This window comes from Medicago sativa, chromosome 3, assembly GCF_051527215.1.
Source record: "Medicago sativa cultivar Bolivia chromosome 3, Bolivia_mono, whole genome shotgun sequence".
Lineage (NCBI taxonomy): Eukaryota > Viridiplantae > Streptophyta > Magnoliopsida > Fabales > Fabaceae > Medicago > Medicago sativa.
Genome location: NC_140751.1, coordinates 87,802,731 through 87,816,959, shown reverse-complemented (window position 1 = coordinate 87,816,959; position 14,229 = coordinate 87,802,731). Strand labels below are relative to the sequence as shown.

Sequence of the window (14,229 nt, the reverse complement as noted above, 5' to 3'; positions counted from 1 at the left end):
TTTTTCAGCACGTAGTTTTAGTCCCTGTTAAATTAAAATTTGTTTAATTATGCTTATAATTTTAAATTTTTTAATGATTTTTTACATACATGTTTAAAACATTATAAAACGTTCCGCCACAATAAGTTAGCTCAAAATTTTATTTTTAGGTCCAAATTTTCGTTAGTTTTATCTTGAATTTTTTGCGTTTAAAAAAAATTATATTTAATTCATGTTAAAAAATTCTAATTTTTTATAAAAGTTATTATTATAATGTTCTTAACATGTCAGTTAAAATTTATTTAAAAATATAAAAGTTTAAGTATAATTAAACAAATTTTAATTTAACAGGGACCAACACATACTTTTAGTCCTTGTAAAATTAAAATTTGCTTAATTGTGATTAAACTTTTAAAACTTTAACATAATTTTTGCATATTTAGTTAGAACATTATACAAAGTTCCTCCGCAACAAAGTAACTCAAAATTTTACTGTTAAGTCTAAATTTTCATTAATATAATCTTGAAAATTTGGTTATTAGAAAAATTCATATTTAATTAATTACATGTTAAAAATCTAAAAGATTTTATAAAAGAGTGTCTTACGATGTTATGAACATGTCTCTAAAAATTCTTTCAAAAATTTAAAAGTTTAAGCATAATTAAACAAATTTTAATTTAACTGGGACTAAAAACACTAATGGAAGATTTTGTAGGGACTAAAAAGTGTGATTTGTTTTTATAGGGACTAAAAACAAAACTGCAGATATTTATAGGGACCAAAAACTTAATTAACCTTTTAAATTTGAAGGTGTTTTATTTAGATTGACGAAAATTGAATCATGTCATATAAGATACAATTCATATGTGTGTGGTGACGTGGTGTCAGGACCAATAAAAGAAAAAAAAATTAAAACTAAGGAAAAAAATGATAAAGAAATGATGAAAACAACATAGATGAAGATTTGGCCCCTTCTCTAGTAGAGATAAGGTTAATGAACATTGACTAGCAAGTAGTACCAACCAAAGAATATGGTTATGCTTTTGCCAAGAGAATATCAAACTTTCTTAAATAAAAATTATTTTCATCAATTATTACCATGATTTTCATCAAAAGAATTTAGTAATTTCCATATAAAGAACGAAAAAGTTGATACAAAAAAAGTTTCATAATTAATAAATATTGGGATAAAATTTCCATAAGAGATAACCCAATTTTTAATGTCGAATATCGTTAGAATTGATACTTACATTTAAGAGTGTAGTGATTTGGTATTTTCATCTCACTGTTATTTTTTGTATTGATATAATATAATATAATATATATTTTTTTGACAGGATAATGTAAAAAGTTAGGGAAATGTTAACTTGTGCTCTTAAGGCACAAGTTAATGATTCAAATATGGAAAAAAAATTGAAATATGTGCATTACATTTAATATTTAACTTTTTAATGAATTGAATGCACAAAATTTTAGAAAACATTTCTTCTTTTGAGTTTCTTAACATGTGCCCTAAGGGCACAAGTTAACACTACCCAAAAAGTTATACAATGATTTTTTGACACAAAGTTATACAATGATGAATGAATTTTTTTTTTTTGAAGGAATACAATGATGAATGATGTTGATGAAAGAAACACAATAATTTCGCCTAAAGTTACTTCATTTCTTTTTTGGTGTCAATATCAAACGTTATCTTATTAATTTGTCAATGAAAATCCATTTTTAATGGTAATAGTAAATAGTTTAAAGAAAATGCTTAAACTCGCAAAAGAAGCCAATCACGAGGTTAAACTAGTTTAAGGGAAAATTGTTTCATTCCGTTTTTTCGGAGTTGAAATTTTGACCGCTATTTTAAGAATAAGACACGTAATGTTTGATCAGAATCCGAGATAAACGACGTTTTGGTTGTGTATTGCACTACTGTTTAATCTATCTATCCAAAATCCACTTTTTAGCGTCACCATCTTTTCATCAAAATCAATAAAGAATGAAATTGCCATGTTCATTCATTTTTAACCAAGACATATATGCTTTGCGTAAGCCTATTGAACATATGGTTCGTATGTTTGTGACAACAAATGACACAACGTTGCATGTAACTACAACGTTTCGCTTGTAAAAAAAAGAAAAAAAAACTTAACTCCAAATTTGTCACATTTTTAATTGCATTTACTGCAAAATTGTCCACATTATGGTGGTCAAATCTCAATCTCCAACTCCATAAATTGTTTCTTTCCCTTTCCATTCTTCATCTCCAATTCTGAATCTTTCTTTCACAATCTTCACTCTTTCACAATTTTCCAATGGGTGGTGTCGTTGAACATGAAGAATCAGCCACTCAACCACCGGAAACCTCAAAAACTTCATCACTTCTTAGATACAATTCACCTCTTTCACAAATCATCCTTATTGGGTTGGTTTGTTTTTGTTGTCCAGGCATGTTCAATGCTCTTTCAGGAATGGGTGGTGGTGGTCAAGTCAATGCAACAGCTTCCAACAACGCCTTAACCGCACTCTACACAAGCTTCACAATTTTCGGAATCCTAGGTGGTGGCATCTATAACATCCTCGGACCCCACTTAACTCTTTTCGCAGGTTGTTCCTCCTATGTCCTTTACACTGGTTCTTTCCTCTACTACAATCATAAACAACATCAAGCTTTTGCTGTAGTTTCCGGTGCTGTTCTCGGCATCGGAGCTGGACTATTATGGAGTGCCCAAGGTGCTATTATGACATCTTACCCACCCATGAATCGTAAAGGAACTTACATTTCAATTTTCTGGAGTATTTTCAACATGGGTGGTGTTATTGGTGGTTTAATTCCTTTTATTCTTAATTACAATCGTGGCGACCAAGCTGCTACTGTTAATGATGGAACTTATATAGGTTTCATGGCTTTTATGTCACTAGGGACTGTTTTGTCTCTAACTATTTTACCTGCTAGTAAAGTTATTCGTGATGATGGAACAAAGTGTACAAATATGTTGTACTCAAATGTTGCAACTGAGTGTGTGGAGATTCTTAAATTGTTCTACAATTGGAAGATGCTTCTCATGATTCCTGCAGCTTGGTCTAGTAATTTTTTTTACGCATATCAGTTTAATCATGTTAATAAGACACAATTTAGTTTGAGAACAAGAGGGTTGAACAATGTGTTTTATTGGGGAGCACAAATGATAGGGTCAATTGGGATTGGTTACACTATGGATTTCAGTTTTAAGAGTAGAAAGAAAAGAGGAATTGTGGGAATTAGTGTGGTTGCTGTTCTTGGATCTATTATATGGGGTGGTGCATTGGCTAATCAGATTAAACATAAACATGGCAAGGTCTTGGATTTTAAGGAGTCTGGTTCTGATTTTGCTGGTCCTTTTGTTTTGTATTTTTCTTTTGGGCTGTTAGATGCCATGTTTCAGAGTATGGTTTACTGGTCTATTGGAGCATTGGCTAATGACTCTGAAGTTCTTAGCAGGTAATATTGCAAACTAAATTTTGTTTGATTTTATTATTTAACTATTCCATTTGTTCTTGGTTGCATTTTTTTGCTCAAAATATCAACTTAAATATGTTTTGAACTAAAACAATTATGTTATTGCACCAAAACATAATATTTTTTTAATAAGTAGTAGAAACTTCAAGAAAATATTTGGAGCTGTGATGCAGTTCTTGTATATATAGTACTAGTATCAACCAGTATTTTTTGGTGGATTATTATATGACTTTAAATTTGTAATTAACTAATACTAGCATTAATTTGTAGTTTTAGTGATTGGCATTTCATTTGGAGTATCCCTGATAGTTGAAATTTGGAAATAAACTCATGCTACTGCTAGTACTAATGTTTGGACTTACACAGGTACACAGGATTCTATAAAGGGATACAAAGTGCGGGGGCTGCAGTTGCATGGCAAATTGATAATCACAATGTATCTCCAATGACACAGTTGATTGTGAATTGGGTGCTCACTACACTAAGCTATCCGTTATTGTTGGTTTTAATGATTTTGGTTGTGAAAGAGGACAATAACGAGGAAGAGAAATGATAATAGTCTGTAATATAATGTTTTTAGCAGTATTTAGAGTCATTCTAACAAGTTTTTAATTGTTTTAGTTGAGTTTTTGTAAATAATATAATGGATGGGTAAGGAAGAACTATTTGGCATACAAGACCTTTAAACATGCTAAATCACCTAAACTAGACAATTTTGTGGTCATGTTATACTTTCTTAGATGATATATAGGTGATTTTTTGAGTTATAGTCATTGCAGATGTTTCAGCGAGGAGAAATGTGACAAGGGATGAAGAAAATCAAAAGGACCAACTACTGTTACATGCACGATGCGTGCTACAAGACACATGTTGCGCAATTGTGATTGAAAGTGTCTCGTCACTGCTTAAGACGCATCGTGTGCTAGGAGTTGCGCGTCGCGCAAGAATGTTACCGAAATCATGGAGTGCGGATAGAAATAATTAATTTTATTGTGTTATTGGAGATCATTGGATAACCCAAATATAATGTTAAGTTGCTTAGAAATTAAGTCATAACATGCCTATAAAGTATAAATACAAGAGACAAACAACACAAGGTAAAATGATTAGCCTATCTTTTAATCGAAACATCAGTGTTCTTGTGATTAGTGATTGATACATGCATAAATTGTTTGTCTAATTTAGGTTAAAAGTGAGTTTAACATAAATTGTTTGATGTTCAGATACATTAAGGTAAACTTGATTCTCATCAAATATGTTGTTTGAATAGTTTAGGCAAAAGTTGATTTTAGATTTGTAATTACCAAAATTAATTTGTATATGTGTATTTAAAAGTTAGATTTCATTTCTATTTTATATAATTATTTATTTATTAAAGAAATGAGCCATAGAGCCCAATCTAGCCTCTCTTCTCTAACCTTGAGGAAAATGGTTTCTGCAACATCAAAATTGCAACAACAATGGCGAAGTCGAATTCCAACAAGGTCCCACAAAATGCAGAAGACATGAACCTCCTCAAGTCCGAAGTAGCTTCTTCTGCTTCTTCACTAAGCTTATCCACAACTTCCCAATCCAATTCAGGTTTCAACGATGCTGATTTGTTTATATGATATCATGTTGTACCTTTATCTTTATGGGTTTTTAATTTACTTACTTGCATAGAATTGAATCGCATGCATCACCAATGCACTGATTTACTTCAATTTTCCCCCTATGTTACTTATACTTATAGCTAATGACCAGATCTTAATAAAGTGAGTTAACACTTAGCTATGACTTGGTTGAAGTGAATATATTTGATATTTCATTCGATGGTGTTATAGGCTACAAAGCACGTCTTGCACAAAAACTGGACATATACTAGTAATAATTTAAGAAAATGCAAGTGATTTAGTACAATATGTGTCGGTGTTGGATACCGACTTGTGTCGGGCTCCAGACACATCTTCAATATGAAGTGTCGGTGTTACATAAATTTTAGGAGGGGGTAAGTGAGCGTCCCAGAACTCCAATAAACTGAAACTAAGCATTAATGTTTTTTTTTTCTTCAGCTTGGGGATCCAGATAAATAAGCAGCAGCTAATGCCAACTATCACTTGTCCAATCTTTTTCTCAGCACCCAAATATGAAGGTGTGTATACTTATGAACATCTATTGTTTCAACCTTTTCAATTTAGTTCTGTGAGTATCAATAATTTGTTTTTAGTCAGCTTTTGGATTTTATCAACGTTATTAGGAAATAGATATATACTTGAAGAAATGTTACACATGCTATATGTCTTACTTTTCTATTCTTACAGTTCTTGTGTCATTGAACGCAAATTTGGCTGCGCTTTGCGTCTTTTCTTCAGATGTACTCCCTATATCCCTCAATAGATGACCTATTTGACAATATACATTATTGATTTAACATACTTTGACTTTGACCATATTTTTTTACTAATTCACAAAGATAAATAATATCATGTAAGATTCGTCTCGATGAATATTTTTAAAATATTAAATTTTCGTAATTTTTTTTAGTAGAGAATTGAAGATATCAAAGATAAAACATATGCATTGTTACGTGTGTCGGAATCAATTAGGTCATCTAATATGGAACGGATGGAGTAATATGTAACAGATTTGTCGCACACATAAGCGCCTTGAATATTAGATCTTGCCACATATTGATTGTACCTGTTTTTATTGTCATCTCCATCTTCATATGACACTTTTGTTATAGAAGAACATTCTGTATTACAAGTATTTGAGTATATATAATTATACTGTAATTGTGTTTTAATCATAATAATACTGAATGCTTAAAAACAACCTCTGTTAAGACTTTTAAGATTCAGTTCTTATGTTTGAATTCGATTCCTAGCTGTCAGGCTTTCAATTATATGTTCTAATCTGTATAAATATGGTTTCTTGTAACTCAATTCATTCATTCAAATGAAATACATTTCAGACGTAAGAATTCTTCACACCGAAGAATTCTAGGAGCACACCCCTGCATATTGGGAAGCGCCGTGCCTTGTCAGGCTTTGAAGCACTTTTATTTATTGCAAGGTTTGCATTTCCCCATTGTCTCTCCCTCTAACATGCCCTCCTTATTATGAAAAAATCTTCTGCCATTAAGCTATAATCATGTAGGCTTTTCAAAAAGATTATGCAAGAAGAATGAGAAAAAAATCGTTGTGATGGTTTTGAAAGTGATAAAAAACATCAAATGTAAAACAATTAACCAAATTTGCTGCCGGCCAGAGTCGGCTTGGATTACACACTGCTTGACAAAACAAAGGATAGATAAGAAAACAACAAATAATGTGTTAATATTCTTTTCATTACGCAGGAAAAGTTCAACGTTGACAACAAATTTGGACTATTGAATTCTTTAAATATTCGATTTTCCTTCATGAATTATTAGGAACAGATTCAATTGTTTGTGCAACCATACAAAAGAAAAGTGTTGATTCCGTGGGCCAGTATGCTTTTTGTTTTGGTTGATTCCGTGGGCCAATATACAGAAAGATTCTTTACGTTGTTACTGCATAATGCATTTCATTTTACACGGGATTCATTTGGATAACGGATGAAGTGTTACCCGTGCTAGTAGTATTTTGGCATTTTTGATGTGGTTGCCGCTTAATTAGCTTTGTTATATCCTTGACTAATTTTCTTTTCAGGTTTTTGCTCTTGGCTTTAGCCTTTGTCTGTCACCAAAAAAACAAAACAGATGTCTCCTTTTCTACTATTTTAGTAAAATTATTTAAAATGTTCATGCAAAATATTGATAAAAAAGTAGTTTTAAATGATAAAAAAATATGCATACTAATTTTTAATCACTCGATCACCGAATTATTGGCCGAATCTTAGAATCACTGGGTTATTGATCAAACCGTTGAATTATTGATCAAACCGTATGATTGAATTGGATTAAACCGAATGACTTGATCATTTGTATATGTATTAAATCAATGACACCTATTATGAAAAAAAAATGTATATTTTATACCTAAATAAAAACTACATATCATATTTAAATAATAATTGACAAAAATTGTACCAAAAAAATATTGACAAAAAATTTGTAACTTCACAATGGTCATTTTTTCCTCAAAATAAAAATAAAAATGGTCACACAGATTTTTACAAACAAGAGTACTAAAACAATCGTATACCCCACGCCGCCTAAGGCTAGGGTGGGAGACCTCTTTAGGTCTCCTTAAGTGACTTGAACTTTTTTTTTTTGTTCTTTTGCAAAATAAATGTCAACCATTGGATATGTATGACAATGATTGATGGCTGTGATCTTTGGTGGACTGTGGCCCACTAATCTTTGAATATTGTTTTTAAAAAAGGCAATATAAGTTGGAATTATTATAGTTAGAAAAGGGTGCTTTCCGATTTGTCTCTAGAAGTCCCAGGAACGGTTATTTTCAAAGGCTTTATATATTTTTTTTACAATTGCTAATTTTCTTTAATTATAATAATTATAAGGGTTAATTAAGTTTTTAGTCCATATAAATATTTACAGTTTTATTTTTAGTCCCTATAAAATAAAATCACATTTTTTTAGTCTCTGTGACATTTTCCTTAAGCATTTTAGGGACAAAAAATGTTGATGGAAATTTTTGACAGGGACTAAAAATGTTGATGTAAAAATTTTATAGGGACTAAAAATCCTGATGAAAAATTTTATAGGGGTTAAAAAGTGTGATTTTATTTTGTAGGGACTAAAAACAAAATTCTGAATATTTACATGGACCATTTACTTAATTAACCCTAATTATAAATTCTCCGGTTAATGTTCAACGAAAATGCAAATTTTTTCTATCTTAATTATTTGGCACATCGACATATTTTAATCATTTTGTGTTTTTTTAACAAATAATCATATTTCGAGGCGAGAGAAAGTAATTGTTAAAAGATTGTGATGATTTTGTAACAAAAAATTCATTTTATGTAGTTGTATGTTTTTTTGGTAGTGTTCGAGGTTCGAACCTCGGACCTTGCATATATTATGTAGTTATATTCATACTTACTTTTTAATTATCTCAATTATACTCTCAAACAACTTTTTTTATAATAAAGATTGTTTTATTAAAGAACTGTAATGTCATTAAAAAAAATCGATTATATTTTTTTGTTATATTGTTGGTGTCATTGAAATAGATAATTATGGTTAGTTTGGTTTGTTATAACTTGAAAGCAACAACCATTTATATTTTTAGTTTCAATCAAAATCAAAATATCATTAAAAAACACCGTTCATAACTTTTCAAGTGTGACTCTAGCATTAGTTGAAGCCTTAACTTTATTAAAGGAGTTGGAAGAAAGTTAATTTTTTCTTAACTTTTCATAAATGTGAAGTTGAAATAATTTTTATATTGACTTACAATAATTAAAAAGATGTGCACAATATTTAGACTTTGAACTCTACTTGAGACTTTGAACTTTATCAAAATCTGAACTCTGGACTTAGTTAAAAAGAAGAAAAAGCTAAGAATTAAGAATTAAGATTCTTTTATATGAGAATATTTCAGATACTAATTATCGTTCTATGATAATCTTCCTAAGATTAACTTTCGTTTTCTGAGAATCTTTTAAAACAGACTTCTGTTTTATGAGAATCTTTCAAAGACTAACCTGTGTTCTATAATAATCTTATATTAGGATTAACTTTCGTTCTAAGAGAATCTTACAAAGACTAACTTCCATTCTACGAAAGTCTTCCTAAGAACTAAGATTATGTTATATGAGAACCTTCCAAATACTAACTATCGATCTATGAGAATCTTCCTAAGATTGACTTTCGTTCTGTAACAATCTTTACAAGACATGCTTTTGTTCTATGAGAATCTTCTGAATACTAACTATTGTTCTATGAGAATCTTTCAAAGACAGACTTCTGTTTCATGATAATCTTTCAAAGACTAATCTCAGTTCTAGAGAAACTTTCAAAGACTAATTTTTATTTTATGAGAATCTTATAGAGACTAACTATTATTTTATGAGAATATTCTAAAGACTAACTTTTATCCTATGTGAATCTTCTAAAGACTAACTTCCATTATCCGAAAATCTTCCAAAGATATTATATCATTTTATGAGAATCTTTCAAAGACTAAAATATTCGCACGAATTTTTTTAATTTAAATTTAGTTGTAAAATTTAATATTATTTTTTTCCAAGAAATTTTATTAAATTATTCCTTTCCACCATATATGTTATTATAACATAATAATTTGTCAAAATTGATGGTATTAAGTGACTAAAAATCAATTAAATATAATAAAATATTGATCATTTAAATTGAAATACTATGTTAATAAAAAAAAATTGGAACTAATGGATACGACACTTTGGGATATATATATGTAGTTTATAGTTTGAAGGATATTTTTTTTTGAGTAATATTGTTTGAAGGATGTTGATTATATGTGGTTCGATAATGATTTATATTAATTAATGCGAATTTCCAAAGCTGACCTTGTAATATTGGTAGCAACAAATATATAAATAAATCATTGAAAGAATTATTATAAATTATCTAACTTCCTACAATGGGTAAACAACAGTGCAGCCACTGAAAAAAAAAAAATTGTTCCCACTCCTATGGTACGAGACCTATGTGGCCCTCGCACCGTATACAGCGCCATACACAACACATGTATTTTAGGTACTATTACAACTTTTGGTAAAAACAAAAGTAAAATGAAGAGTAAAATAGAAATGTGCACGGGCTGAAAAAAAAAAACCCAACTTATCGTTTCATCTTTGTATTCCAAGTTTTAACTTTCATCTCCTTCCTTTTTTTCATCATCAACATTGTCATGATCTTTATCTTCATATATTTTGCTGACATCTTTCTCTATTCACGGTTTTTTTGCAACTAAATTTCAAACACAAATCACGTAATGGTTTTTATCTTTGACCCGGACCGGGCCTGTCCGAACCTACACTGAAAATGACACAACGTTGAATGTAAAGTAACCACGTAAAAGGTTTGACTTGTAAAATAAATTAACTCCAAATTTGTCTCATTGTAGATAGCATTTAATGCAAAATTGTCACATTATAGTGATAGTGACCAAATCTCAATCTCATCTCAAACTCCATAAATCATTCCATTTCATTCGTTCATTCTTCATCCCCAAATCTTCACTCTCTTTCTCAACTTTCCAACATGGGTTCAACTGAACATGAAGAATCAGGAATTCAAACACCAGAAACAACAAAAACTTCATCACACCTTTTCAGATACAATTCACCTCTTTCACAAATCATCCTTATTGGCTTAGTTTGTTTTTGTTGTCCAGGCATGTTCAATGCTCTTTCAGGAATGGGAGGTGGTGGTCAAGTCAATGCAACAGCTTCCAACAACGCCTTAACCGCACTTTACACAACCTTTGCAGTGTTTGGTATCCTAGGTGGTGGCATCTACAACATCCTCGGACCTCACTTAACTCTTTTCGCAGGTTGTTCAACTTATGTACTCTACGCTGGTTCTTTCCTTTACTATAATCATAAACAACACCAAGCTTTTGCTATAGTTGCCGGCGCCCTTCTCGGCATCGGAGCAGGTCTATTATGGGCTGCACAAGGTGCTATTATGACATCTTATCCACCCATGAACCGTAAAGGAACTTACATTTCAATTTTTTGGAGTATTTTCAACATGGGTGGTGTTATTGGTGGTTTGATTCCTTTTATTCTTAATTACAACCGTGGTGATCAAGCTGCTACGGTTAATGATGGAACTTATATAGGTTTCATGGCTTTTATGTCACTAGGGACTGTTTTGTCTCTAACTATTTTACCTGCTAGTAAAGTTATTCGTGATGATGGAACAAAGTGTACAAATATGTTGTACTCAAATGTTGCAACTGAGTGTGTGGAGATTCTTAAATTGTTCTATAATTGGAAGATGCTTCTCATGATTCCTGCAGCTTGGTCTAGTAATTTCTTTTACACATACCAGTTTAATCATGTTAATAAGACACAGTTTAGTTTGAGAACAAGAGGGTTGAACAATGTGTTCTATTGGGGAGCACAAATGATAGGGTCAATTGGGATTGGTTACACTATGGATTTCAGTTTCAAGAGTAGAAAGAAAAGAGGGATTGTGGGAATTAGTGTGGTTGCTGTTCTTGGATCTATTATATGGGGTGGTGCATTGGCTAATCAGATTAAACATAAACATGGCAAGGTCTTGGATTTTAAGGAGTCTGGTTCTGATTTTGCTGGTCCTTTTGTTTTGTATTTTTCTTTTGGGTTGTTGGATGCTATGTTTCAGAGTATGGTATACTGGTCCATTGGAGCTCTAGCTAATGACTCTGAAGTTCTTAGCAGGTAATATTACAAACTAAATTCTGTTTGATTTTATTATTAAATATTTGATTAATTAGCTATTCCATTTGTTTTGAGTTACTTTTTGCTCAATAAAAATATGCAAAGAATTATCTAAGCTGTAGGAATTTTTTATAAGTAAAATAAAATACCACTTGAAATATATTTTTAACTCATAAAAATATGTTTTTCATCAAAATTGATTAGCTTGTGAGCAGGTTCTTTGAGTCACAGTTGCAGTTACGGAACAAAGTATACTCATTTTTAGAAATGATGTACTTTTTGCACTAAATACAATTTTCTTTTAAATAAGTATTTAGTATTTGTTAACAAAAAGGGAAGCCTTGACGCATGAGTACCAAAATGGTGGGACCATTTCACGGATCCGTTAGAGCTTTAGTGCACGTGGGCTGTCCTTTTTTTATTTGTTAATAAATATTTAGAGTAGGGTCTATTTCTTGTCAAAATTTGGAAATTAACTAGTACTAGTAGTAACTTGTATTTTTAGTGATTAGAATTTCTTGTGGAGTATGATAATAGTTGAAATTTGGAAATTAACTAGTACTAATACTTACTTGTATTTTTAGTGATTAGCATTTCTTGTGGAGTATGATGATGATAATTGAAATTTGGAAATTAACTAGAACCAACACTAATTTGTATTTTTAGCAACTAGCATTTCTTGTGGAGCACTAGTATTGATTAATATGATATATGAAATTTGGAATAAACCATTGAAGTACTACTAGTACTGATTTTTACACATACACAGGTACACTGGATTCTATAAAGGAATACAGAGTGCAGGGGCTGCAGTTGCATGGCAAATTGATAACCATAACGTGTCTCCAATGGCACAGTTGATAGTGAATTGGGTACTAACTACATTAAGTTATCCCTTATTGTTAGTTTTGATGGTTTTGGCTGTGAAAGAGAACAATGAGGAAGAGGAGGAACCTGTCAAACAAGTTGCTCCTTCAAATAACAATGGGTCTGTCCATTGACTATGCTAGTATATCCCCCTTGGATTAAAAAAATCAAAGAATCATTTGGTTGTCTTCTTTTTGTTGTCATTTGCTATTGTTGTTATCATTGTTCGAAGTTCATACAATCATATTTAATATTTTTTCGGGGAAATTAACTTTCATCTATAAATTTTAGTTAAGGGTCTGAATTAAACCTAAATAAAGGAGAAAAAACTACTCTACTAATCTAACAATTAATTATAACATTAATCATTTTTTTTTAAAAAAACTTTGATTTATGAATGATCATGCAATACATTGATCATGAAAAAACTTGAATTTCAATTTGACAAAAATACTAATGTAGTTTGATTTATTTGTAACGACAAAAACTTGTGTTTTCTTCCCTCATGGATGAACTTCTACAGGATCATCACAAGGTCCACAAGATGCGTTGGTTCACTAGTTTAATGTATAGTTGTTATGATGTACTCCCTCCATCTCTATATATAAGCACCCTTTGCCTCTAATAAAAGGGTGCTTATATATAGGGACGGAGGGAGTATATACTATATATAGATTAGGGGTTAGTATAGTTTGATTCACTTAAAGTATGGGTCCAAGTTGGACCAGTTTTTTTTACCATCAAATTTAATCATGGTATCTCAACACCAAATCTCTCCCTCTCTCATTGCTCTCATAATGAATATGAACCTAGAAATGGGAGTCAGAGAAAGTTGAAAATCAACACTTTTTTTTGGTGTCGTTGAATGAAGATTGGTTGAATTTGGTCTCCCAGTAATTTGTTGAATTTGGTCTCCCAAACATCTTTCACCATTGTACTGTCGCTTCCTGCACGTGACTTACTTTCATCGCACGTTCAGAAACTCATCTTCCATCGCCGAACCTAAAACTCATCTTCAAATTCCCTAACCACTCTGAGTATATGGATTAAAAGTAGGAATCCTGAATTCGGTCAATAGAAACAGAAATTAGTACAACAATGTTATCTACCTCCATCCAAGCAAAGTTGAAGGTTGAAGCAACTCCTCCCCGGCAAGTTTTTTTCTCTATGATTCCTTGAGAAAGAGACAATGAGAGAGATGGATGTAGTGTAGATAGATCATCATGAAATTTGGTGGACTGATTTAATCTAATTGTAAAAAAATTGGTTCAACTTGGATCAATACTTTAACTGGTCCAAACTATACTCGTCCATAGATTATTTAGTAATTAGTTGGATAAGATTGAACTAGTTAGGGATTAACTTGAACATAGAATTTACTTGTTAGTCAAGTAACCATATTTAGGTAGCATAGTCCACTCTATATAAAGAGTAAGTGCCTTGCGTATAAGAGACACATATTGTATTGCGTGAGTTAGTTACTCAAGTTGAATGAACATTTTTACAATTCAATAACCACTTTTATTTTTTTTTCTCTAATCTCAATTTTCTC

The 14,229-nt window shown here is 31.1% G+C and overlaps 2 protein-coding genes across 2 annotated transcripts; both read left to right on the top strand.

Annotated features, from left to right (window-relative positions):
• The first annotated feature begins 1,997 nt into the window (after positions 1-1,997).
• Positions 1,998-4,194, top strand: LOC146941502 (UNC93-like protein 1). The gene is made up of 2 exons (XM_085755292.1): positions 1,998-3,452; positions 3,837-4,194. The coding sequence occupies exons 1-2, from the start codon at positions 2,287-2,289 to the stop codon at positions 4,021-4,023; spliced, it is 1,353 nt and encodes a 450-aa protein (XP_085611418.1). The 5' UTR covers positions 1,998-2,286; the 3' UTR covers positions 4,024-4,194.
• A 6,413-nt stretch (positions 4,195-10,607) lies between these two features.
• Positions 10,608-12,944, top strand: LOC146941501 (UNC93-like protein 1). Its single transcript, XM_085755291.1, has 2 exons — positions 10,608-11,810; positions 12,580-12,944. Exons 1-2 carry the CDS (start codon positions 10,645-10,647, stop codon positions 12,809-12,811), a joined length of 1,398 nt encoding a protein of 465 aa, XP_085611417.1. The 5' UTR covers positions 10,608-10,644; the 3' UTR covers positions 12,812-12,944.
• The last annotated feature ends 1,285 nt before the right edge of the window (positions 12,945-14,229 follow it).